A 25,272-nucleotide genomic window follows, 5' to 3' on the forward strand; every position below is an offset into this window, starting at 1 on the left:
CAACTTCAGGAAAAGGAGAATGTTAGTATTTGATTTTAATTTATTCACACACATGATTATACTCGTTCCTCGGTTACTCAATATTAAATCTCGAACAAATCTATCCTCAATATAGCATATCGGACGTGCATTTGGAGAGCAGCGGTAGCGGCAGCGGCAGCGGCAGCAGGGAAACCAAATCATCGCTGAGCGTCGAGAGCGGAGGCAGCAGTCGCGGGGGTGGCTGTCTCACGTGGACCCCACCGGCCGGAAGCGCCGAGGGCTCGACGCCCACGTGGACCGAGGGAACGCCGTCCTTCACCGAGAGCTCCAGCAGCGGCGACATAGGTAAGTTGCTGTACGCGCTCAACATCTACTACGGCTCCTGAAGTGTACTGCCACGAGAACCACAGCTACGTCTTTTTCTGCCGCTATCTTCCTCCCCTCTTCTGTCTACTTACTTCGAATACTTACTCTGTCAAGGAAATTTGCGAGAACGAACGTGAGCGTCACGTTGATTCTCAGTCCGCTCTTCGATTGTTGATTGTTGACATAGATTTTTGTTGCTTTTTTTTATGTTGACTTCTTGCGAGGAGTATCGATTTTTTTCTAGAACTTATATATATATATCTTACGTCGATTTTATAAATTTGAAGATTTGATAGATATCTTTCTTTTTATGGAATCTCTTCTACATTTGATTGATATTGATTGGACAACAACATTGACGATCATGTTGGTGATGGATTTCTTTGTATCTCATTAATATAACAATTATGCAGAATATTAATATAGCAGGTCTATTAAATATGATATATTGGGTATATTCAACTATCAGAAGAAGTTTTCATCTCGCAGAACATTAAACATTATTTTTTAATTATGCTATAAAACGTGTACAACGTATACACTACCATCATTAACTTTTTAAATTCAAGTGTCATAACACAAACAGTTATCACATTCCAGTGCCAAACTACGAAAGATTTTTTTTTAATGTCCAGAAAGATTTTTTCAATGAAGTAACAGAACGTTTTATTTAACGGCGAAGTAAACAAAAAAAATGTAAGATTTGCGTTAATTAATACATATTAAAGATTATTAGAATAATTTATTATATAAGTTCTCCTGACTTATTCTATATATTTCTATTGACTTTTACTACGATTTTTATTCATTTGTTATAATATTTTATTATTATTGTTACAATATTTTATTCACTGTTACAATATTTTTCGAAAACAAAGATTTTTTGAAATCATAGCGATATAATATCTAATTATATCGAAAATATATACACATACATATACACATATAAAACATATGGAATGCGATAATCAAGAAGCAAAAACTTAATGCATATATAATTAATTATTGTTTAAATACGGTAGATTGTATTTCGAGAAAAAATTATTTCCATCTCGTTTTGATTCTACATGAACGATGACATGCATTTTGCGCAATTGCAATTCTTCGACAGTCACTTTGCGTGCTCTATTTCATGCGTTAATTACGAGACAACATCGATAAAAGTGACGTCGGTCAAATAGAAAGAACGATAACTATTCTAGATTCTTCAAGATTATTTCATCTAACTCTATATAGATAATTCAGAGGAAGCCTTGTTGAAATGCCTAAGATAACTTTGCGACAAATGAGAAAAAGAAATAATAAAGAAGAAAATATGAAAAGAAACTTTACTCTCTCGTCACTCTTTATTAAATCTTGTCTACACACTGATATGTCTTATTTTTCTATTTTCATCCGTATATATTTTCCGAGCTTCGACGATTACTTGGGATTTCTGGGCTATGAGATAAGTTTCGATCTTTCTTTTATCTACATCTTTTTCTACTTTATTGGTTCACGCAAGCAATTAATTCACACGCTTTTTCTCATGCGTAGTTAACACAATTTAGAATGCATGATGTTCTCCATGTGCTTCGTGATTCGATCCGAAGATTGCGAAACCTCGAGAGGGATACAGAGGCCCTAGAAATCAACTTACATAAAACTATTTAAATAAAACATTTATACAGATGCTACGGGCATATGTTCTTGCGTAACATTTCACGCTGCGATAAAAAAATATCTCAAGATTTCTCAATCTCTCATTTTTTGTCGCTTTTTTCCGAATATATAGAATTAGCTTGGGGATCACACTATCGCTCGGAATATGCCTTTATGCCTTTCGTTAAACGGGCAATCTCTGAAAGGTACAACATTATTTTTTGCACGATGACGATTAACGATAATTTTAGGTTGCCCGATGACGCCAATCAAGGGTAATCAACGTCAGGATGACGGCGGAAGGATCGCGGCCACCGTGGAGGAGGCACTAGCGAGTCTCACGACCGAAATGGTGAGTATTTATTTATTTTATCGACCGATCGGACACAGAAGATACAGCCTAAGCAACCGAGAATCATGTTAATATCGTTATAAAAAATTACGTGCGTATTTTATATTTAATGAATAGATAAAATACATTTTTTTATTTAATGAACGCATAAAATAAAAAATTTATTTTGCAATAATTATCATTCTTTTCATATTTTCGTTGTTTCAATAATTTCATATTACTATCGATGTAGCCGCGCCTCTATTAACTTTTTCTTTTATTTATAAAAAGGCTTATTTAATTTATATTTTTATAGACAGTGAATGCTTTTTATAAACATAGTCGCATTAATATTATCATGATTATCCGTTGCTGCCGCTGTATATTTCCGCAAACAGACGATTTATACGAGATGGTAAGTTCGTCAGTGGCCGATTGATCGAATTATTTAAACGTGTTCTTGTCGAGTGTAACCACAGGAATTATCGTAACCATTGATGATGTACAGTGAGAAAAACCCTAACGAACCGGTAATCGCGCTATTAGCGTCTTTAAACCCGTTTTTACGTCCCCTCGAGTAACTGTCCTGGATTTCCCGGACGACCCCTAAGAACTGACTAATCCTCGAGCCGCATGGAGCGTCCCAAAAGAAGCCAAATATCATTATAAAATTTAAATAGTAGCATATGTTTGAAAATGATGCCACTGTCGATATATTCTCGAGACGTTTCACCGCTGAAGCCGTTTGCGTGCGACAAACGCACAGTCGACGGTATTCGCCATTAAGCTGCGACACGCACTTTATTGAAAAGTAAACAAACGTTTTATCGCAAGACACCGTCGACTGACGAAACACAAAAATATGCGCGCAAAGTATACATGTCAGCATGATTTATGTTAGCACGAATCGCTTCTCGAGGAAATCGTGTCGAGTAAATCGGTGCATATTCTGATATTATTTTGATACTGATGTTCTTAAACGGAAGAGACCATCGTAGAGTCACGAAGGAAGCAAAGTATAACTCACATAATCGTCTACAATTAATCGATAGCTAGACTAGTTCGAAAATATTATAATATTCATCGATTTTTGAGGAAGAGAGAGAGAAACAATTATAAGCTACTTTCTTGTTAGAGAAGTTTTTTCTTAGCTGAAATGAAATTCATTCTGACAGAAACGAACGGCTGATTTGGAACGCTCTCTGCGAGAGAGTCAGACTGTCTGAACGCTTTGTCTATTTTCCTAAATCAGGAGATACTGCAGCGCGAGTGAAAATGCACGACTCTCGTCCTTCTCCACTAATCTCCGTCACTTGGTGTGCAACGTGCTGTGGGTGATCTGCACCATCGTAGCGATGAGAATCTTCTGGAGTGAAAGTGAGAAAGAGAGAAAGAGAGAATGAGCGAATGAGTGGGTGCGAAGGGGACATAGAATGATTATTACAGACAGCAAAGTACGCGGTTTAACCCTTGATTGGTCGCGTTAGAATAAGTTGCTAATTGTGGCCGATGCAATTTGCTTTTCAGGCTAATTTAACAATAGTAAGTTCGTTTAATTGTTGTCGCTACTGGTATTTGGTACTTTGTACGACTCTCCTCTCGCAGGAGACTCTATGCTTTATTTGTTAAAATTCTCTTGTCTCTCTTCATCATTCTTTTATTACTCTCGTCTTTTGTCATCATTATTATTGCTACTGGTTTCTCTCTCTTAATTCTCGTCGAGAAAATTTCCTGATTTTCAGTTGTTCTTACTTTTATATTATATATGCTCTTTACTTAGTTAGTACCTTAAATATTAAGGTATTAAAAAGTTGCTATAAATATCTCGTATTATTCATCATGATAATTTGTACATTTAATCCTAAGAAACATAACACACTTAATCGCACGACTACTTAAGGGTTAAAACGGAGGATAGCACGAATAGTTTCATCGAGGATCGAGGCGAACATGCGATTTGGATTCTGGATCAAAATCTGAATAATTTAGGCTATTTGATTTTGATGACGCGTTTGTACTTTGCTATGAAATGTGGTTGTACTTAACGCGATTTTCAATCATTAAACGCGCGTTTTCGATGGAAGGACGTTCGTCTCGGTCCGCGACTTCTATTATTAATCCGATATCGACATGTATATCTGTATACATAAAAAAACAGGGGCGATTATCTCACTCGAGTGTGCTTCCCATTATGATAAGGGAACACTTTCGATATCCTTACATGGGCATCTTTAAATCTTCCTGGGTATAAAGAGAGAGTCAATATCATTGTAATTACACATATTTAACAAGAACGTGATAATCGTCGGCCTACAGTACTCGATAAACGCTTTTGACATTGCTGGAATCGACTTGGGAAGTGACTGGAATGTCATTTTTTCATTTTTGAAGAATTTCATCGAAAAGCATCGCTTTTCCATAGACTTTCGAAAAAGACTGAGAATAGCGTAATTTTCATTATTTTTATTATATCGGCGTATAAATCTTTAATTAGTATACGTCTACTTCGTATAGTTTTTTTTGTGTATCAAAGAAAGTTATCAATATCGAAAGGATTAAGCTTTTAAAATTAGAAATTTATTTTTCGGAGCATAGGAAAATAAGAAGACAAAAAAGTACCAAAAAGTCTATCTAGATAGGACATACATTAAAATATATTAAAATAAATGAAAAAATTGTGAAAATTGTGTATCGAGAAAAGTAGAAAAAAAAATAGGCCATTATAAGCGATTAGACATTCCTAAAAGATTAAGAATGATGAAAAATGGCATTTTATTCACTTCGAGACGTTTTCACATACTATCTGCATATAATTCACGGATCTTTTTCCTAATCGAGTCGTCGCCGTCGATGAATTGATATCGTAAGTTTCACTAACACACGTGAGAGGCCATAATGCAATAAGCATTGCCGATATTGAATTGATGCACGACGAGAAGCGGAGCGATTGTAAATAAATAAAATATGCTTGCGCATAGTGTTCGGCTAGCAGGGGGCCCGCGCAATTCCTTTTTATTGCGATATGTAGTTAGTGTTATGTACATGTGTCTATATGTGTCTTACACGTTCTGTCTATCTCTGTATGTATCTATACATACACATATGTACACACACGCAGAAAAATGTGTACCGTGTATACAAATTATAAATACAACGTGCGTGTGTACTCGCAAAGGAACCGTCTCGGGTTGTTTTCCCGATTTCTGATGAGCTTCGGATAGTACTGTTTATAAAACAATCTAAAAAAAAAAACAAGAGAGAGAGAGAGAGAGAGAGAAAGAAAAGTATTTTTTATATCCACGAATCTTGTCATGAATTTTTGATAAGGAATAGAATCCCTTGTAATGAATTTGATTATATTCCAATCGTAGCAATGATATATTATGATTTTAATAGAAGAATTTAAGAGAATATCTAACATAAAACAATATTTTTCCGCAAAAATATTTAAATTTATTTCCGTATGATAATTTCTTGTGAGGTGATAATTTTTTCCCTAAGCAGAAATTTTTCTAATGTATAAAAAATAAAACTATCAGTAGATTAATACTGACAAGAAAAAAACCGAGACTATTGCTACAATGTAAGATTATATTATATATTATAGATGAGAGAGACACGTGATATTCTGCTAAGAGAGAAAAAAAGAGAAATTCAATATAAGGAAAATTTGTGTCCATAGAAGAATGTAATAGCGAATTCGCGTATGAGAGATTAAATCTGCAATAAAATAGACTTGGTTTAAACTTCTTCATGACATATAATAATATCCGACGCTCATCAGAATCAGATTATTCGGAAATATTGCCTTGCCGGTGCTGTATTATATATAATAATACGACGCGATGAGGACAATTGGTGAGCAAAGAAAGTTAAATTTATAGTGCCGTGTACGCGTACAATACTTCGTAGTAGCAGAGCATTCAGATGTGTTGCTATAATAGTACGTGAGAGTTATCGCGAACGTTTTGAAAGGCCAAAATGTTGTTCAATTATACGTATTATATAAAACGCTTCTAAACAGTCGGTGTAACATATATGATTGGCGGTAAAATCTCACCGCATCTCGGTAACGGAATTTGCGCTTTGAAGAGAGAGAATCAAGCTTCTGTCTCGATATCTTATTAAATTAACATAGCTTTCATTTTGCACATCGCTATATATATACATTCCGTCGCGTATTTTCACAAATACTGGAACCGTAAATATTTTATCAATTGAAAAGAAGCACTTGAGCGAATTTTGTTGACGCATTCCAATGAGAAGTTTGATTTCTTTAACAAAGACCACGTGTACAACGACAAATGAGAGTAATAATAATTAATGTTACAGATGATATTTTATGGGGTAGAGAGAGACTTTTGCTTTATCGGGCAAAGTCGATGAAAAAAATCCACGACGATTATTATTAAACGTTTTACCGTGGATGCAGATTTTACTGCCGAGGTAGCTTCATGACACACACAGTAGCTTTGTTAACTCGATATATCCCCCTGGCGGGTATTACTATTATCGTAATTGTTAGGATCCCGATCCTATACGTAAATGTACTATTAACAACGTTAGCAATTTCGAAAGTGTGATATTTTTTTAACATATCCCATTAAATATTTTGAAATCTGAATTGGCGCACGAGTAATTCTTATTGTGTGTGATTCGCGCGAAAAATTCAGAAAGAATTATAGAAGATCGTCGTAGAATCTCGAATGCGTGTACGAGAAAGATGCTGCGTTGCTTAAAAAATATTGAGATTGTTCTAACATAAATGCTCATAATGTTTCTTTTTTTTCGTGAAAGTGATAAGAGACATTGTTCACTGTTTTTTGGAAGTTTCCTTTTTTTAAATGTGATTTTCAGCGATTGTCGTGCTCGAAAGTATCTCGTGCATGTTCCTCCTCGATTAATATAAATCTTTCCTGCTTGCAAACGCCAAATGGCATGTTATACGCAGATGTTTCTCTGTGTGTTTCGTGTGCTTATAACAAAACTGACGTTGATACTGCTCGTGAAATAACATTTGTTTTTGTAATTTTTCATCTATTATCGTCTCGATAAATCTCTCTTTTATTGTTACATAATTATCCGCCAAAGTATATCACCATTAATTAACGTCATATATGTTCTTTTTATCTTTTGATTTAATCTTACATTAAGGATATGATACATGACAACTTGATAATTTTAATTTTTACAAACGACATGTAACTTATGAGTTATAGCTCATCTTTTAATTGATACATATATATATATATATATATATATATATATATATATCAATCATCTCTCTATCAATCTTTAAAATAATTGAAAGATTAAAATATAATTTTAATATTTTATTCTTAATAAAATTCTTGAAAAAAAAAACTTGAAAAGTACGCGCGCATTGGAACATGAGTAGATAAAAATAAATATAGCATATCTTTCTTATTCGAATCATTCAGAGGCGAACCAGCCAAGACGGACAGCATCAATTGAAGCAAAGCGCATCCTTTTCGTTTTATCGTCAAATCAGGATGAGTCTGAAGCGTGGTAGCTCGAATCACGTCGCGGTTATGAGGAACATGCAAAGAGCATTAAACGTTCGACGTCGAGCACCATGACGGACGCAGAGTCCATCAGGATTAATATTATTTTTTAATCAGGATAAAATTATTTTTTTAATTATAGACGTCCGCGAGATCTTGAAATCAATAGAATTATAACATATGCGCATAAAATCGAGCACATCCAAAGTCTCGGATCAAGTGTCGAATTATATCAAGACATGATATGTTGCAAAAGAAATTATTAATAATTTTATCGTGAAGCTAAATGTATATAAAAATAATTTTAAACGCAAAATGCATAATATTGTTTGATATTTAAATTAATAATGTTCTTAATAATGTGTGTGATATAAAGATAAAATAATATTGCAGACAATTATAATTAATTGATGAATTTGCAATTGCTCTTATTATAATTGTTCTTTAGATGTTATTTATAAATGCAACGATAATGCAGTCAAAATGCATTCGTAATCTCAATAAAGTAAGATTCGAAATAAGAAACAAAAGATTAATATGTACTTAACAAATTTTCGCAATTTTATCTGCTCATTTATAATTTATTGATATATTGTAGATACACTTCATAGATTCAATTGTGTCATAATATATTATTGAAGAAATAATAAACAAAAAAATAGCTTAATAAAAATATTTTTAGCTAACATACGCATGTATTACTCGCATAATTATGTGCGCGCTGCATTTATTTTATCGGTGAAGGCATGATAATCGCTGAGAATCAAAATCAAATAAAAAGTTACGTCACAGACATTTATGATGTTTAATCGTGCAAATGTGCCAAGAATTCAAAAGGCAAGCGATTTAATGAAGACATGTATCTATCGTGATTTATTAATTCATACGTCTCTTCCATTTCCGCACACATTTGCTCATTTTATTCTATCATCTTTCAAAGTGAATGAATTCTTTTTATTATTATACCTAAATTTAATCCGTCAAATAGTATAATTTAAAAATTTCAATAATATATTAGTAAAATTTTTCATCATTAAGTATTCTTTCCTAAATCGCTAACATTAAAGTAGGTCTATGGGTATGCTTGAATTTAATTTTATGACAGTATTTAATGACTAATGATGAGATATTGAAATTATTTTTCAATTATTTAATTCTTTGTTTCTAATGACTCTTATCTCTGACGCTAAAAATCTTCATCACCAACTTACGCATTATTGTAAAACGCGAGAGAGAGAAGGAGAGTGAACAATGTATTATTCTGTAATATAACCATTTATATTTCTGAGTCTCTAATGTCTGCAAAGTGTCTCTCATATAGGAGCTATTATATATTTTCTTAGTTCTTGCATTTTTTACTATTCTTTCGTATTATTTGTCTTCGGATATCAGACAACATTGCGACTGAAATGATTCCTGGATATTCAGGTCGATGTATAAATACACAGTATATTATATCATATTTGAAAAATTGGGGATGGAAGCTGGGTGAGAAAACATATGTATACGGCAATCGATAGTGATGGACTAGTTGTACCGATTTTAAAGCTTGATACTTTATGCATTAGCTTAAACGAGATATTCGAGCGCTTTTTCCTCTTAATTGTTAACTAACTACAATCTTCGGTATTAGTGTGTTATTAGAAGGAATATATTGCCAGCCGAATTCATGACATCTAGTCCATTCCTATCTGTCCGAAAAACTACCGTATAATAATGTTAATTAATTTCAGTAACGGAGCGATCCTTCAATTATGTTGTCATGAATGAATTGTCACTTAAGAATGTTTGGCAATATATAAATATACATATATATTATTATTAATATTATTTAAATAAAATAATTATTATTATTTTTATGATTATCGTCGCCGAGCGATCTACAATATTACTGATTCTCGTATACATCGTATATCATTATATTCTTTACTGGCATTCTTTCTTTACTGCAATAGCATATTTTTTATCATATTAAAGAGAGAGATTTAATATTATATTATTATCTCAAAAATGACGCTCTCTGCTAAGTATACCGAAATTTCAATCATTGAAATATGAACTGTTGACACGTTTTATCATTATGAAACATTAAATCAATCGTCTTAAGAAGATTATTATCTGTAATATTTTATAATCCTTTTTATCCCCGATCCACTTTATTTTTGCTTTATTTTAACGAGTTTTTATCCTGGTTTTTTTTATTTGCTCCCTTTCAGACTCATCTATAAACAAGCGAACGGAGATAGTTGTAAAGAAAGCGAAAAGAGAGCGAGAAAAATGATTGCGGAACACAAATATGACTGGCCTGACGGGCAGTTGGTGCATTTATAGAAATCTCTGGTATTAGTGTATATGAAAAAAAGCATTAGTATTAAGTTCAACGTAAGTCCAAACACGTAGCAAATAAGCAAAGTATGCTTGGAACTGACAGAGTGCTGTCGATATATCCCTTTTACACCAAAAGAAAAATTAGTTCGACTTTATATTCCACTTAGCATTTTTGCAAAATGACTGTAAAGTGGATACTGTAACAAAGTTAAAATTAAAAAATTATATTTAAATTTAGGCAATTGTAAATTATAGTGGCAATTATCTACTGAAAAAATATTTTCCTCTTGGTGTCTTTGTTGAATATCTGTTATCTGTAAAATTTTCTTTAAGAAAATCTTTATTTATTCAAAACTATTAATATAATCGCGTTCTCAGTTAACAATTATATTATAAATTATAAATGATCGATGTATATATAGTACAAATCTCGAAACTTTTAGAAATACTTTAGAAGATATTTTTTTCGAGATATATCGCGCATATATAATTTCGTAATAATTCGAAGCAATTACACTTGTTAATCGTTTCCTCAGATTTTTGTCAAGGAATATTGAAAAGATGTTTTTCGACTCGATTGCCTCGCTGCTGCTTTCGGCAACAGGTGCACTACGTTTAAGTAATTAATTTTTTTTCTACTACTGTGTACTGCCTCATGTACCAATTAAGATATTTTTTCGTGGCTATCGAGTACACGCAACGGGCATCACTTCCATAAATTTATTTGCGAAAATTGCATACTTTCACATCTCTATATATAGACCCTCTAAAGATCTATCAGTCAAATCTTTTTTTTTAATCTTACAATTTCGAAATAATAAAATAATAATTATAAAATTTTGAGTATAAACGGTCGAACAGCGGTACTTTACTTACAGATCATTTTATTAAAGTGCATGTGTGTCTTGATCGCGGAAGATAGTTTGTCATTCGATAGAGTGCGCGTTTAGATGGATGTCTTCCGGGAAATACATCCGCGAAACGTGAATAAGCAGAGATCGTAAGTGCCGAGATACAAATTGCAGTGGAAGGTGTTAGCGGTAACTAGCAATTACCTCAATTGATCTTGGCATAGATATTTTAATAACGAGACTTGCCTCAATTGCCACGAGTTAATTGTCATAATAGACGCAAGTTTCTGTCATGTGTGCATATCTCTGCCATTGAAACTATCGAATCCGTCGCGATAATTGCGTTATCATTCCATATGCGTAAATATGCTGTCTCAAAATTTTTGCATAATTCTTTTACATTCTTGTATTAATCCTCTCGATTTTATCTAAATCACCCACAATTTAGCAAACTGTCACGTACAATAATGAAGTGTTAATAAGAATTCTCTGTACATATAATTGTTGTGAAAAAAAATAATTAATTGGAGAAACATTCCTTTTCCAATCTCGTTGTAATCTTTCAACGTTCTCAATTTTTAATTCGAGTTTAGTACTCGGCATCCTTGTAAATGAATATTATTCTTTCATGTTTCTCGTTTACACAGTATTCAAATCAAATTCTCTTTCGAAAAATGATCACGAGAATGTGACATAGCTCGTGACAGCATGGTAGACAACGTTCATAATTTACGAATAATTTGAGAATAGGTTTAAATTTTAGAAAAAGTTGAATAGAATATAAGTACAATTATGCAATAATCGAGGAAGATAAACGAAGAGAAATATACGGTTATTGATCTTTCATAATGTGATGTGAATTTCTATGTTATCTTTCTTTAGTCCTTTTACTCTGATACAAAATATTTTAGTAATACATTATCAGAGTGATTAATATCGTAAATTAAAGCTAAAATGATAAATTGCAAACGAGTACAAAAATTGTCACATAACGAAGAAAATGTACTATTTTAAATAATAAATTATATTAATTAATTATGATGTTGCACATTGTTTTTCATACAAATTCAAGAAAAATTACAATGTTTGTTGCAAAAAAAAAACACTACCACTTTAATGATTGAATTATTCAAACATAAGAATGAAAGACCAATAACTATAGATATTATACATATTGTGAATTTAATAGTATATAAAATAGTAATAAAATTTAATTTTATATATATATATAGATATAGATATATATGTATATAAAATGGATATCATACAAGAAAGAATCTCATTATGATTTCGCGTAACAATTAAAATGTAATCTGCGTTATGCGTGATATTTATGTGTGGACTCTGTGCACTTGAAATCGTATTCAAGTGTCGCTTACGATGTCCCATCTGTACACATTTACAGAAAGATATTATTTGCATGTATAAAAAAATAGATATATTTATATATGTATATGTATAATATATAAAAAAATGACGCACCTATCCAAATATAGATTGCAGAATGTCCGGCAACAAGCGTATTTCGTGAACAAATATTTTTTACATCGTAAAATAAAATAATCTTTAAAAAAATGTGTTGGTATATTAATTATATTTTTTTCATTACAAGCTACTAAAAATAAAGAGAGGTTTCGACAATGTAATATGCTGCTCATCACAAATACGCTTGTTATCGAACAATCGCTGTATGCGCGCAATCGTGCGTGGTGTCTTGCATTTTCTTTTTTTTTTTTTCTTGCGATATCGCGATATCTCGATACCTCATTAGGCGGATAGTTTATTCCAGCCCATTGATGTACGATAACGAAGAATAAATTATTGTTGCGTTCTATTTATTTATAACGGAAATGATTTCATTTTTTTTGTGTTTGCCCGTCTTAAAGAGTCCCAAATCTTGTCACGTAAAATAACATTATTTCATTTATCGTATCTATTCATGGATATCAGCTTCAATCATAGATTAGTCTTGAATCGCTCTTTGTGAGATTATAACGTGAAAAATCTTACTGCAGAAAAGAAGGTGAGTATGCGAAGCAATATAAGAATAACAGCATGAACACGCAAAAATTGATGTCATATAATTCACATTACAATGCACTTTAACACAACTTCGCTTTCAAAGTTTATCTATTCAAGAGGATAATAGTATAATTAGAGTATTTATATCATTAAATATTCCGTGTTAAGAGTCGACGAATTTCAAGTCATCTTGGATTTTACGATATCATCGTTATTACTTTAATTAGTGTGAGCCTACATAAGCGTCGAAAAAGAAGCTATCCGCGAAATTAACAAAGTACAACAAAGCAGAAGCTAACGAGATGGTTAAGATGACTCAGCTTACCTATAAAGGCTCACATCGATGAAGCAGAATTAGGACAGAGTTTCAACCTGGCTGCAATATATTCTGCATAAGGTAAGTATTATTTCACAACATATATTATACACAATATATTGCAAACTGGTCGAGCGAATAAAATCTCAATAAGACTGTTGATTTACAAGGCAAGATTAATCGATCGTCGAAATGCTGAAAAATATTTGTACGGAGTAATTTAACTTTCACCCAGAATATTTCAGACACACAAAAAATACAGTAGCACGTTATTATATAACGCGCGATCCCGTTAGATGTATTTTCTCAATTTTTGCGAGACCCACTTTTTCAAAATTTTATATAAATATTAAGTGATGCATCTCTAGGAAATAAGAGCAAGTAGTTTTAATCCGAGAATAATTTTTTCATTAGAACCGTAATTATCATAATCTCGATAAGTAATTAGTCCTTTTGCCAAGCGCGCGAGACGACGATCGCGTTTTCCTAATTTGTAACGGACCGTAAACGCGTGCTTTCTCAAATTGTCTGCGCTAGTTTCGCTCGTATCTAGATCTATATTCATCTTTTATGCAGCAATAAACCATAAACGGACAATAAAAGTACTCTCAGGATAGAATGCGGGATTTTTTTTATTTTAAGAAATATTGCATGAAAAATTAAGATATATCATATGCCGTCTTCTATTTTCGAAAAGATTGTATGTGATTTAGAAATATATGAATTATATTTATATTAGTACATTTTATCATCGCATATGTTTAACGTTTAATAGTTGTCTGAATAAATAATAAAATTCAGAAAATAAATATATATGACACTAATTATTTTTAAAACACGAACGAGATTTTTATAACACGTAACAAGCTTAAAAATTTAGCTTATATTTTAAATATATATTCTAGTGCGCCGTTTTTAGATCGCTTCGACGAGAGTGACAAGCAGACGCTCGTATTTATCGATCTCTTCGTATGATCGGATATTTAAAAAGCGTACACGAGCAAGTATACTCGAGCAAGTGCTTCGAGAGACCCGGCCGTATATGAGTCAAGGCTGTCAAGAGACCCTTACCTACTTTTTCCTTATATGGTACTGAACCGGACCGATGACTGTGTAACTGATGAGATATAACGGCCAATCTTAAGCAAAATGCGCGATGCAATTTTGCGCAAAAAATTCGTGCAAATTAGACGCGGGTATTCGATTTTCATTGTGAATCTTCCGTTGTGCAATACGTATCGTAAAAATGCTTACTATAAAAAATTGCATTTGTCGCAGATGCAAAAAGAAAAAAGAGAAATGCAATTTAACGTCGCTCGATTTCGAGGCGAATTAAATTAAAGCAATTGGTCCTAATCAATTTGAATTATTGTTACGCATTTTTAAAGAGAAGAAGAAAAGTTCTGTCCGAGTTAACAGCTTGACCATGACACGAGTTGATTCAAGGAGATCGGGTGAGGTACCTATAAATTGACCCCAATGCCAAAATTACCAGCGTGGTCGATTCCTAGCACATTCTTATCGAAAATGGAGGTGTCGTTTTCGAAAGTTTAAGTCAACCTTCTCTCGCTATTGTACTCTCACTCCGTTTATGGACAAATAAATCGATCGTTTTAAATGTCACTCGCGACCGCGATAATTTTCCTCAAGTGAACGATTAAGATCAAAATAAGAAATCGTATGAGATAATCGATTACATATGATAAATTGATAAGTTGATGATTCAATGAAATGAATCAATCAAAATATAATATATTAATAAAATTAATAATAAAGTTAAAAAATCTCTCTTCTTCATTTTAATTTTGTTTTATATGTGTTTTATATTTTTTGCTTTACATCCTGTTTTATTAATTGTTATTTGTTATTTTTTTAATTGAACTTTATCTTCACAAAAAGTTAAGATAATCTTAATGGGAAGTTAAGTGATTATTATTCATACATATAACATTAAACACAACGCGTGATAAATTTCTTATTAAAAAATCGATATTTCAAAATTATCCTAGATATACGCAGCTAGAAACAAATTAGAGTCCAGACAAATACATCCATTAAAAGATACGCGTGTTGGGCTACTTTCCAACATCTTGTAAGTCTTTGTAAGCATTCTGTTTCAGGAATTCGCTTTGCGACTTTGACTTTGCTCGAGTTTCGCGGACACGACGACCGATCGAGATTTTTCCATCCGCCATGCCGTTTTCGCAACAGCTCAAATCGTCCTCTCCTCGTCGACGGAACAGAGTATTCAGCACGCAAGCAACATCCGTCGTTCGCGATCTAAAGATAATCCGCGGGCGGTGGCCGGTGTACGTTTTCAGAGATCCGTACGTAAAAGATCCGAACGGAGGGGTAGACGCACGACGATGGTAGGGATCGCAAACGGCCCCTACGTCGTCCTCGACGATCTCGAGGAGCATCGCGAGAAGGTGGGAGCCACGACGAAGCGAACTGCGAACTCTCCGAGCGCCTCTCTGTCGCCAGTCGTGACTTAGCCCGCAGGTTGAACGCATCCCGGACAACAAATACGAACGTGAGTACCTGCGCGTAAATAACATGTGGTCTTCTGGAGCACGTCCGCGAGGAAACCGTAAAATGCAAAAATAAAGAAGATAGGTCTCTCTCCCCGCGTCCTCTGTATGAAAAGAAGTGTGGTATTCGCGTGCAAATACTGTGCTAAGTGATATTTTCGCAGGGACCATGGTAACAAGTTGAGCAGACAACTTGGTTCTTACGTAAATGTCACTTACTGTCGTTTACATATTTCACGCTTCAACGAAATTTCAGTAAAATTGAGTAAATAATACGCTTCGTGAATCGTGAGAATCCGCAAAGAGATTTCGATAGTTCAACTTGGTATGTATATAAAAGGGGCTTTTTCATGAGAGGAAATTCACAAGGTATAACAAGATTGGGTACCTGTGTGAAGAACGGATGCCTGTGAATCTTCAACTCAGTGGGGATTCGATTTTAATACACGTAGCAATTTGTATTCGGTGTGGAATGCAGGACTGCTGTCCATTTTTAAAAACAGAGACTAGTATTCTTACATTCATATTTCGAAAAGAGAAATAATTGGATATTGAATCGACACGTTTGCATAGATCGATATGTAGCCCATTAAACAATCGAGTTTCTAAAATTGTTTGACGCAAAAATAATATTGCAAGGCAAATCTAAAATTAACGATGCCTGAAGCTTGCCTTATTAGAAATGTCATTTTTAATTCAAAACGAATTCTAAAGAACAGATAAGATTTAAAATAATAAGAAATAAATATATTATAAATCTCTGGTTAAAATTTTGTAAATTATAGAGATTTGATTTATTTTATAACTAAAAATAACGTATAAAAATTTAGAGCGATTTAAAGAATCATATGTAAATATTCTGGTAGCACAAAATTCAAGCAAATTTTTTAATAGAAGATCTTTAACATTTTATGACAATGGGATTTGCAAAGTTGATATCGCTTAACTTGACTATACATCCGTAGATATGGCGAGGAAGGCAAACGATTACGTACCATCTCATTTAGGAGTTAATCATGATTGAACAATAAGTGACGTGTGTTGTATGGATAATAAAAAGTGAAGTAATTCAATTATTTCATTGAGCAGGATTACCTTCATTCTTATTTTGGAATTCTCGATAGAATGAGATCATCATTAGCGATTATTAGATGTATAAACAAAACATAAAATTTTACATAAATATAAAAAATTTGAAAGAGTTTCTTAAAAAGTACAATTCATATTTGCAATAAATTATTATTGCATTATAGTATTTAAATATCTATAAAAAGGATCGATCAATTTAAATCTCCTATTTATATATATATATATACGATTTATTTTAATTAAATGGCATTATAATTTTATATTCGCGACAAAATTGGCAAAAGAGAGGAAAAGAATTCCGCAAAAATATACCGCGATAATAACGAGTTGCCATAAGTTGGGGCGCTACCGGAATGCAGTGACTCATAAGAATTTCTTTTCGCATAACGACTGCGACAGTATTGTTCAGAGTGTTCCAATCTCATTTCTTTGTGGTACGAACACGAATTTTTTAAACGTATTTCATTAAATCGCCAAGCTAAGTTTTACCCAGAAAATAAGCTAGCATTACTAATGAATTGCATGCTATCTTATACAATAAAAGAAACAGTATCATGTTACTACAAATTACATATAATTTTAGAATTATGTTATATTTATTAACGATGCTGCAAATGTCGCTGAAGATATTTAAGACCTTTATGTCACAATTTTCAGATAAATGTAAAAGCGTAAATTTCTCTGTTATATGCAATCTGGCAAAAAGTTATATAGTTTAAGTTTAATAGTTAAAATTAATAATAACGAAATAAATCGTATCATCTTAAATCATATCATTAATAATAAGTAAGAAACTTCTCTATGGAAAAAAAAATTAAGAGATAACTGGTACATAGTATTAAAAGATCTGAAAAGTTTTAACAGCACATTTTTACCTCTTCTTTTACGTAGCTCTTTTACAATTGGATAATTAAACATTCTATATTACAGTCCGATAAAAAAATAGCCGATGATTCGGCACGCACGCGATCATTTTTCTTTCGTGCGTAACAGGATACCGCTAAGTTAAGTCACTCGGTTGGTGCGTTTAGGAGCCAGCGATGTTCGCTATGCGTAACCCGAAATGGCTTGGCCGACAGCAGGCGGCTACGATTTTCTTGCCCTCCTCTCGCTCTTGATATGTAAAAATAACCCTCGGTCGCGATACGCGAGTTTTTGGATGAGAGAAACACGCGTTTCGACAAATCAAATTTCGCTGGTCTTTCTCGCGATCTAAATTTTAATTTATAGCAATTTTTTTACCATGCTCTCGTCATTAATTATTACTCGTTTATTACGATGAAAGATGAGAGTAATTCCTGATAACTTTTATTTGTAAAATATTCCACCGAAACCCAAGAGGAGACGATAAGCTCAACGATTTGATCTCATCTCGCACTTGTTTTGTCAACCATGCATAAATATTTATAAAATCGATATAAGATTATTATGCGGTGTGGCATGTCTCATTTAACTTCGCAGAATCTTTCGGCTAGTATTTCTGCTTCTTTGAACATGTACGAACTCCATTTCCCTTTCGTCCCCTGCTTATCCAGCATCTCTGATTACTAGCTAGCTTGGAATCCTGCGCGCATTCTCTCGCATGGCAAGGATGCAGAGATGCAGTTTGACTATGCAATTGCAGTGGCGCAGGCAAAGGATTCCTATAGTTCTTTGATGGCTATTTTAACATGCATTTTGATATGAAATGTCAATTTTTCAATGCTCATTTCATTTATATCATTCGTATATTTTTCTACTACTAGCAAAATACAAGAATCAATAATGGCTCTTTAGAAACGTAAAAAACAATAAGAAATATTATATAAAGATCAAATATTTGTGCAAAATAATAATGACAATAATAATAGGAATAACTTTCAAGCAAAACGATAAAATAAAATTATTATAACATATGTTTCGAGCGATTAGCATCATTGACATCAAAATTCTATTCAAATATCATTTCATATCACTATCCATGTTCGCCAGATCATTTGACATTTCTCCTTTATGCACTAGATGTATCCCAATAAATTGTCCCGTCACTGAATTTCAAATACTGTGACGATACCGTCGCAAGACGGTATCTCTTCACCGGTTATTCGTGGCTACTCGTAAAATGATTTCATCGAGGGAGGTAAATGTGCGTCCCTGGCGCGTCTTCGTCCTCTTCGTCGAGTCATAAAAAAACGTCTCGTCGTTCAGGAACGGCTGTATAAACTACGGATGCAGTCGTGATTTTTGTTCCTGCATACCGGGAACCGCATACCTGAGCAACGTGACATCACGGAGACAGCGGGGCGAGGACGTTTGATATCGCGCGCGTATATAAGCGAGTCTTCCTTCACCGGCCCGGGCCTTCCTCAGCGAGAACCCTAGACTCTATAAATAGGATATCTGGTTGCTCGCTAATTATATACGCCTATACACACCCGAATGGCGAATTCGCCCAAAATTTTTTCAATCGACGTAAGAGATTCTTATTTCCGCGCGTTTCCTTTCGACTGTACCTTCCTCTTATCCTTGAAATGCTATCATAAAGATAAGAGACTGATCGTGCAAGAGAACAATCATGATATATGCGGTTAATATTGTGAAGAGGCACCAGGTCGCATTCCTTCTCGGATAAAGAAAATTATTGCCCGCAAAAAAAAAGACGGAGCATATAGTTAATTGCTCATCAAAACGGCTTAAGATTCGATTAGATACAAAACGAATAATGAAAAGGAGAGAATCTCAACGTTAATTATATGCCTGTAGCTAATTACCATAGTACAATCGATGGCAATTTTTTTCTGAGTCGCTAACGACCAAAGTTCATAAAAATTATTTAAATGTTATATCGAACTCTCTCTCTCTCTCTCTTGAGAATTTTCATCTATATGATGTAATAATTCTCATCGATGTAAGATGCATATTTTTCGAATTGATATGTTTTAGTTTAGCAGTATATATTTTTTTAAAATAAATTCTTTACGATCGTGTAAAGAATAATCGTCAGAAGATGATATTTAAATTTTAACATATAAATACCTGCATGTAAATAAATACCTGAAAAAACGTACGAATTCCATCGCAGAATCCATTTGATTTATTTCTAATCGTATTTTTTTCTATTCGATGCTGCAGATTTACTTCTAGTGGACGAGTGAGAAGACACAAACACCACCATGGACGCGATCAAGAAGAAGATGCAGGGTATGAAGCTGGAGAAGGACAACGCGATGGATCGCGCGTTGCTCTGCGAACAGCAAGCTCGCGATGCGAATGCACGAGCTGAAAAGGTACAAATACTGAATAAGAAAATAATTCTTTTTTATTTATCATACAAAATAAATGTACATAAAATTAAAAAATGTATTTTTAAATTAATTTCAACATTGTCAAAAGATAGTAAAATGATGTTCACTTACACAGGCTGAGGAAGAGGCTCGTGCTCTCCAAAAGAAGATCCAGACCATCGAGAACGAGCTTGATCAAACTCAGGAAGCTCTTATGCAGGTCAACGCAAAATTGGAGGAGAAAGACAAGGCTCTGCAAAATGTAAGTCAAGCAAATATTGTTATAATACGAAAAAAATATTCGGCATTGTCGCCCAATCTATTCTGTTCTCAAGCGAGAGAAATAAGTTATGCAAATTATTTTAGTTTAGTGATTAGTCATGAAGATCAAATATTTGTACATTTCACACTGGACGATCTTCACTTTCCGAGATATTCGCAAATTTTTTCTGTACACGAGACTTTATAGTTGTCTCTATAAGACTATTATTCAACGTTATTGATACGAAATTCGGAGGACATTCCAAGAATCACAAATCTTGGAAAATGCAAAGAGAAATATTTGGTTTTCGCGTTTCATATTTTTATTCGCGCGAAAGGAGCTTGAAATGTTATAACCTCTTTCCAAGATTCAAGCAAAATAAGACATTTTGAAATTGCGGGTAGCTAAATCTACTTTCTTATCGAACAATAGCCCGGAAATGATAACGTATAAGAGAACCACACAAACAAAATAAACAAATCTGAATTTATAGAAATTAAACGTTAACAAACCTCATGCAACCGAAGGGCGGGAGAGGGGACCTCTTGACCGAATCGCGCGGGAACGCAGCATCCGCGTCGCGGTCCAAATTACCGACAACCTCTAATGCAATGGCGCGCCGAGCGGTGGCGCCACCGTGTTCGCGCAAGCGCAATCCTCAGAGCGGCGCGTCCCTTGTCCTCTACGAACAAACATCACAGTCCGCTCGTAACTTCCGCGTCGTCCGCTCGGAAATCTTCGGTTTTCCCTACTCCGCGTCGCAAGATCACGTGGTGGGGATTCTGCTCTCACTCGTTGTGTGCGAGCGAGACAGATAACACAGTGCGCCTACAGTGGACGGCGCGGTTCGGCGCGTTTCGTTTCTCGTGCATCGCGCGTATGTGGGTGAGACGCGATCACACCGGCACACTACTATTGTACGACGTCTCGTCTCGTCGCGCATGCCGCGGGGAAAAACGTGTGCCGCGATCAGTGACAGACAAAATGGCGGAGCGCATGGTGCAGTGGTAGTAGAGCGGTGCATATCGCGCTGACTGCGTCAACGTGTGCGACAGAAAGAGGAGGGGTTAGGTGTAACGAGAGCCCGACAACAGCTGGACGGTAACCATGGAACGGGCGCTCTCGACGATAACGAGACGTCGCGGTCATCAGCATCATCCGCGACACACCACGCGACGACGTCTCGACGCCTCCAGCAGAGGACCCGCGCAGTGTGGCCCTGCTGGTACCATCAAAGACACCACCGACGACGAGACGTCACTCGCCAGGGTGACGGTCGAGACGATAGACTGCCGTCTTAGTGCGGTGACAGAGCCCCCCTGTCCCCCCGTGTCGCGTGTCACGCTTGACACGAGATGGCCAGCGAGGATCGACGAGATCGAGACGAAGGACACGAGGACTCAGATCGACGAGAACGATCGTAGAGAGGACGACGTCCGACAGAGGCTCGCGCAGTGTAGCCTGGACGTTCCCGCGCTCGACGAGAGCAAGAATAAGAAATCCCCCCGTGTCCCCGATGAAGAAAAGGCTTCCGAGAGTAAGAGCAGCTCGCCCGAGCCCGAGCACGCGGTCGCGAGGGCTCGCGGCGACGGCAACTCCGACGACGAGTCGACCAACGTCGAGGAGGACCCGGAATTGGCGGAGCTGGCTAAGCTACGTTGCCCCAGCGAACGAGCGGAGGTCCAGGCCGAGAGGGAGGCCCGCAGACGGAAGAGATGCGCCGACTATCCCGGGCTCGCCTTCGGCTGCTCCATATTCTCCAGCGACACGATGATGAAGTTCAGTTTGATAAAGAATGAACTGCAGAATATCATGGGCAATCAGCTGAAGCGGGTCAGTATCGCGTCGTAAGACCATGAATGACAAATGTGCCGGCGATATATACGCCCGGTAGGTAGATAGGTAAGCGCGATCAAGGTCGTCACGTGGCGAGATTGATAGCGACCTTGATAGCGCCGGTCAAGAGGTCCTCGGGGTCCCGTGTGATAACGGATTCAGCGAAATATATTCTTCAAAACATTTTCTTTTCTCTCTTTTTACAAATTTTTCTCGAAATTCAGCCTTGAAAGTTTGAAAAATTTATGAGATAGCATATCTTTTTTTAAAGAGATTAATCCAACAATAGACTAATGAAACATGGATGAAAAGGCAGTAAATATAACACTCGTAATATAATATCATAAATTATCCAATTATCCATTCGCTGCTCCGTTAAATTATTAATTACTACTTCTATTATTTTAAAAATATATTTATATTATCTCAAAATAGAGATAATCTACAAATACGTAAAACATTTAAATATCTCGGATTTTACCTGAGATAAATATTTGAGATAAAATAAAAAAATTGTGAGAATAAATAACTATAATCTAACAGGAATATTTTTGTTTAACACGATACAAAAATTCGAGTAACAGATAAATATACATATATGCGGATATTCAAATATAGAAAAATTATCCTCCCTTCTTCAAATAATATAATTAAAATGTTTAAAAAACGTAATAATGTAAACTTCTTTTAATTCTGGAAAAAATATTTAGAGTTTGTTAAATTGTAAATTAATTTAGTTTCTTACAAAAATTAACTTTCTGTCATTTAATATTTTTCAGTTATTATTTCGATATATTCGATTGATATCATGGCACAGTGTATATAAAATATTAATTTGATTTCAGATCATTAATCGCAATAATTATCGTGTCTCTCGCTTACCGTTAATATTCTAGAGATACAGACTGATTCATGCACATGTGTATTGATAATATTAATAATAATAATTAAAATTCTATCAGAAAAAACATATCGGGCGACAGCCAAGAGAGTTCCTAGAAAGATTAACGATGCGTTAGTTAGTGCGAGATCCTCTTGGCGACGAGTAGCATTTATTATTAGGGTTACTGAACGGGGACAATGGGTTACTTGCACATGATTCTCGTGCCCAATACACCAGTAGAAAGCTGTCGTAAATTAAATAATACATCATGCATTGTGTCTGCTCTAACTCGAAAATATTTGTCAGATCATTTGTTTTTTAATACTTTTGCGAAATTTCTTTTTCAAGTCAAAGTCAATACGTCATATGAGCCTTTCAAAAGTCAAATTTATCAATTTTATTTTTTGTAAATTTCACATAATTAACGCTCTGATAGTGAAATTAAAAAATTTACAAGAAGTGTTGTTGATCAGTTTGACATTCGAGAGATTCATACATATATGTTGTATATTTTATTGAAACTTGATCAATAGTTTTAAGTTTTGCTTTTCACTAGATAGTGCATCGCATATTGACTTCGAATTCAAAAATCTTGGTCAGCTTTCTCTGCATTTCTTCTTGGAGTAGAAATCGACACGTCATGTTGTATAGAGTCTCTCATGCTGTGTCAATTATAATTCAAGCCTAAACGTTTTATTTGGCTCCTTTATTATCGTATAAAGCATCATACGTTATGAATTTTTATTTGAACAGGATGTCAATCTGCTCGTTGCAATTGTTTTCGTAGTTCTCTTTGTGCATTCAAAGCTCGTATGTGATGTCGCTCTGCAATCTATATTTTATTAATTATTATTTATGAAAAATCATTTATTAAAGATTAATTTATTTTTTAGATTTATTAAAGATATAACTACTATCAAAAAATATATATGACACATGTACGTGAATAATTGATTAAAGCAAATTATCATGCATCCATTTTCGGAAAAATGCATTTCTTTTCGTAAAATTGACATTAGGAGCTCTTTATCGAATTTTATCAATTGTTATCTAATCGTAGAAGAGAGATACAAAAATTAATAGATTATCTATCTTTGATTTTAGAAGAATGTAAAGTACCTAATAATAACTGGAATTGAAAAAAAAGCCAAAGCAAAAATATCTCTCGTTTGCGTCAATATCTGCATCACGTTAAAGCATATCAACCGCGTATAATGGAATATACTGCATTTATGGTACATCGAATCATAGGATATTGAAGGGTATTATATGATGCTTCGATGCCATCCGGGATCGTGACACTAATCTCACTTATAGCGCACAAAACCAGTTTCAAGAAAAAAAAATAAAATAAAATAACAGTAAAGAGAGAAGATAAAAAAGATCTCGTTATTTTTATTATAGATTTCTTAATCGAGAGATATTCTGCTTCTTGATTTGAAAATCTTAAAACGTTAAGACATTAAAGTTCATTAACGAGCTCTTTATTTTTATCGCGAGAATGAAATTTGTTCTAATAATTTGTCTTTATTCTCTTGCCAATATCCAGTTAAATAAAGTTTTGACGATGATTGACGCTTCTTACTGATCGTCGTCATCGTATAATGAGGATCACGAATCCCCTACGGGATGTTCCTCTCGACGATGCTTCCGTCGTTTTTTTTTTTTTTCCTTTAGGGCCCCGCCCTTTTACATACAAAATTCGGCACGTCTGCACAATCTAACACGCAATTCGTCAACATTCTAAAAATACGGATGTGATCCAGCGAGACTTTTATTCGGGACCACGAGATCGGATTGCGTAAGCTCTCTCAGAGAGTCTATATCTGTGAATAAATCCGGCACGTTATACGCGCCTTGAAAACGCACCGTTCAAATATCAGCTCTAATGCAAAACGCCTACGCGATCTCAAGAATCTCGAACATACGACGATTCTATCTCGCATTTCACGAGCAAAAATTTTCCAGTATTTCTCTACTTAGTTTTCTTTTTTAATTAATTAAAATGATTGGCTACTAAAATCATTATTTTTTTGTGTGAAATAT

The 25,272-nt window shown here is 34.5% G+C and overlaps 2 protein-coding genes across 30 annotated transcripts in view; both read left to right on the forward strand.

Annotated features, from left to right (window-relative positions):
• The window catches only part of Pip5k59b (Phosphatidylinositol 4-phosphate 5-kinase 59B), a 34,086-nt gene extending 21,211 nt beyond the window's left edge, over nt 1-12,875 (forward strand). For 4 of the 9 annotated variants that reach the window (XM_083050559.1, XM_083050560.1, XM_083050561.1 and 1 more), the window contains 3 exons: nt 116-327; nt 2,241-2,341; nt 7,762-10,042. In XM_083050559.1, coding sequence (XP_082906685.1) covers nt 116-327; nt 2,241-2,341; nt 7,762-7,920 — 472 coding nt within the window. In that variant the 3' untranslated portion in view covers nt 7,921-10,042. The other 5 variants (XM_083050565.1, XM_083050566.1, XM_083050564.1 and 2 more) reach the window with 4 other exon arrangements.
• Nucleotides 12,876-15,735: 2,860 nt separating this feature from the next.
• Nucleotides 15,736-25,272, forward strand: part of Tm1 (tropomyosin 1) — a 40,123-nt gene continuing 30,586 nt past the window's right edge. For 10 of the 21 annotated variants that reach the window (XM_083050588.1, XM_083050590.1, XM_083050593.1 and 7 more), the window contains exons 1-3: nt 15,736-15,895; nt 20,094-20,248; nt 20,382-20,507. In XM_083050588.1, the coding sequence (XP_082906714.1) occupies nt 20,135-20,248; nt 20,382-20,507 (240 nt within the window). In that variant the 5' untranslated portion in view covers nt 15,736-15,895; nt 20,094-20,134. Of the gene's footprint in view, nt 15,896-20,093; nt 20,249-20,381; nt 20,508-21,218; nt 22,341-25,272 lie in introns of those variants that run through there. The other 11 variants (XM_083050576.1, XM_083050577.1, XM_083050583.1 and 8 more) reach the window with 10 other exon arrangements.

Source organism: Prenolepis imparis, unplaced genomic scaffold (assembly GCF_030444845.1).
Source record: "Prenolepis imparis isolate NDT839.2.m4 unplaced genomic scaffold, iyPreImpa1.0 SCAF_11, whole genome shotgun sequence".
Classification (NCBI taxonomy): domain Eukaryota; kingdom Metazoa; phylum Arthropoda; class Insecta; order Hymenoptera; family Formicidae; genus Prenolepis; species Prenolepis imparis.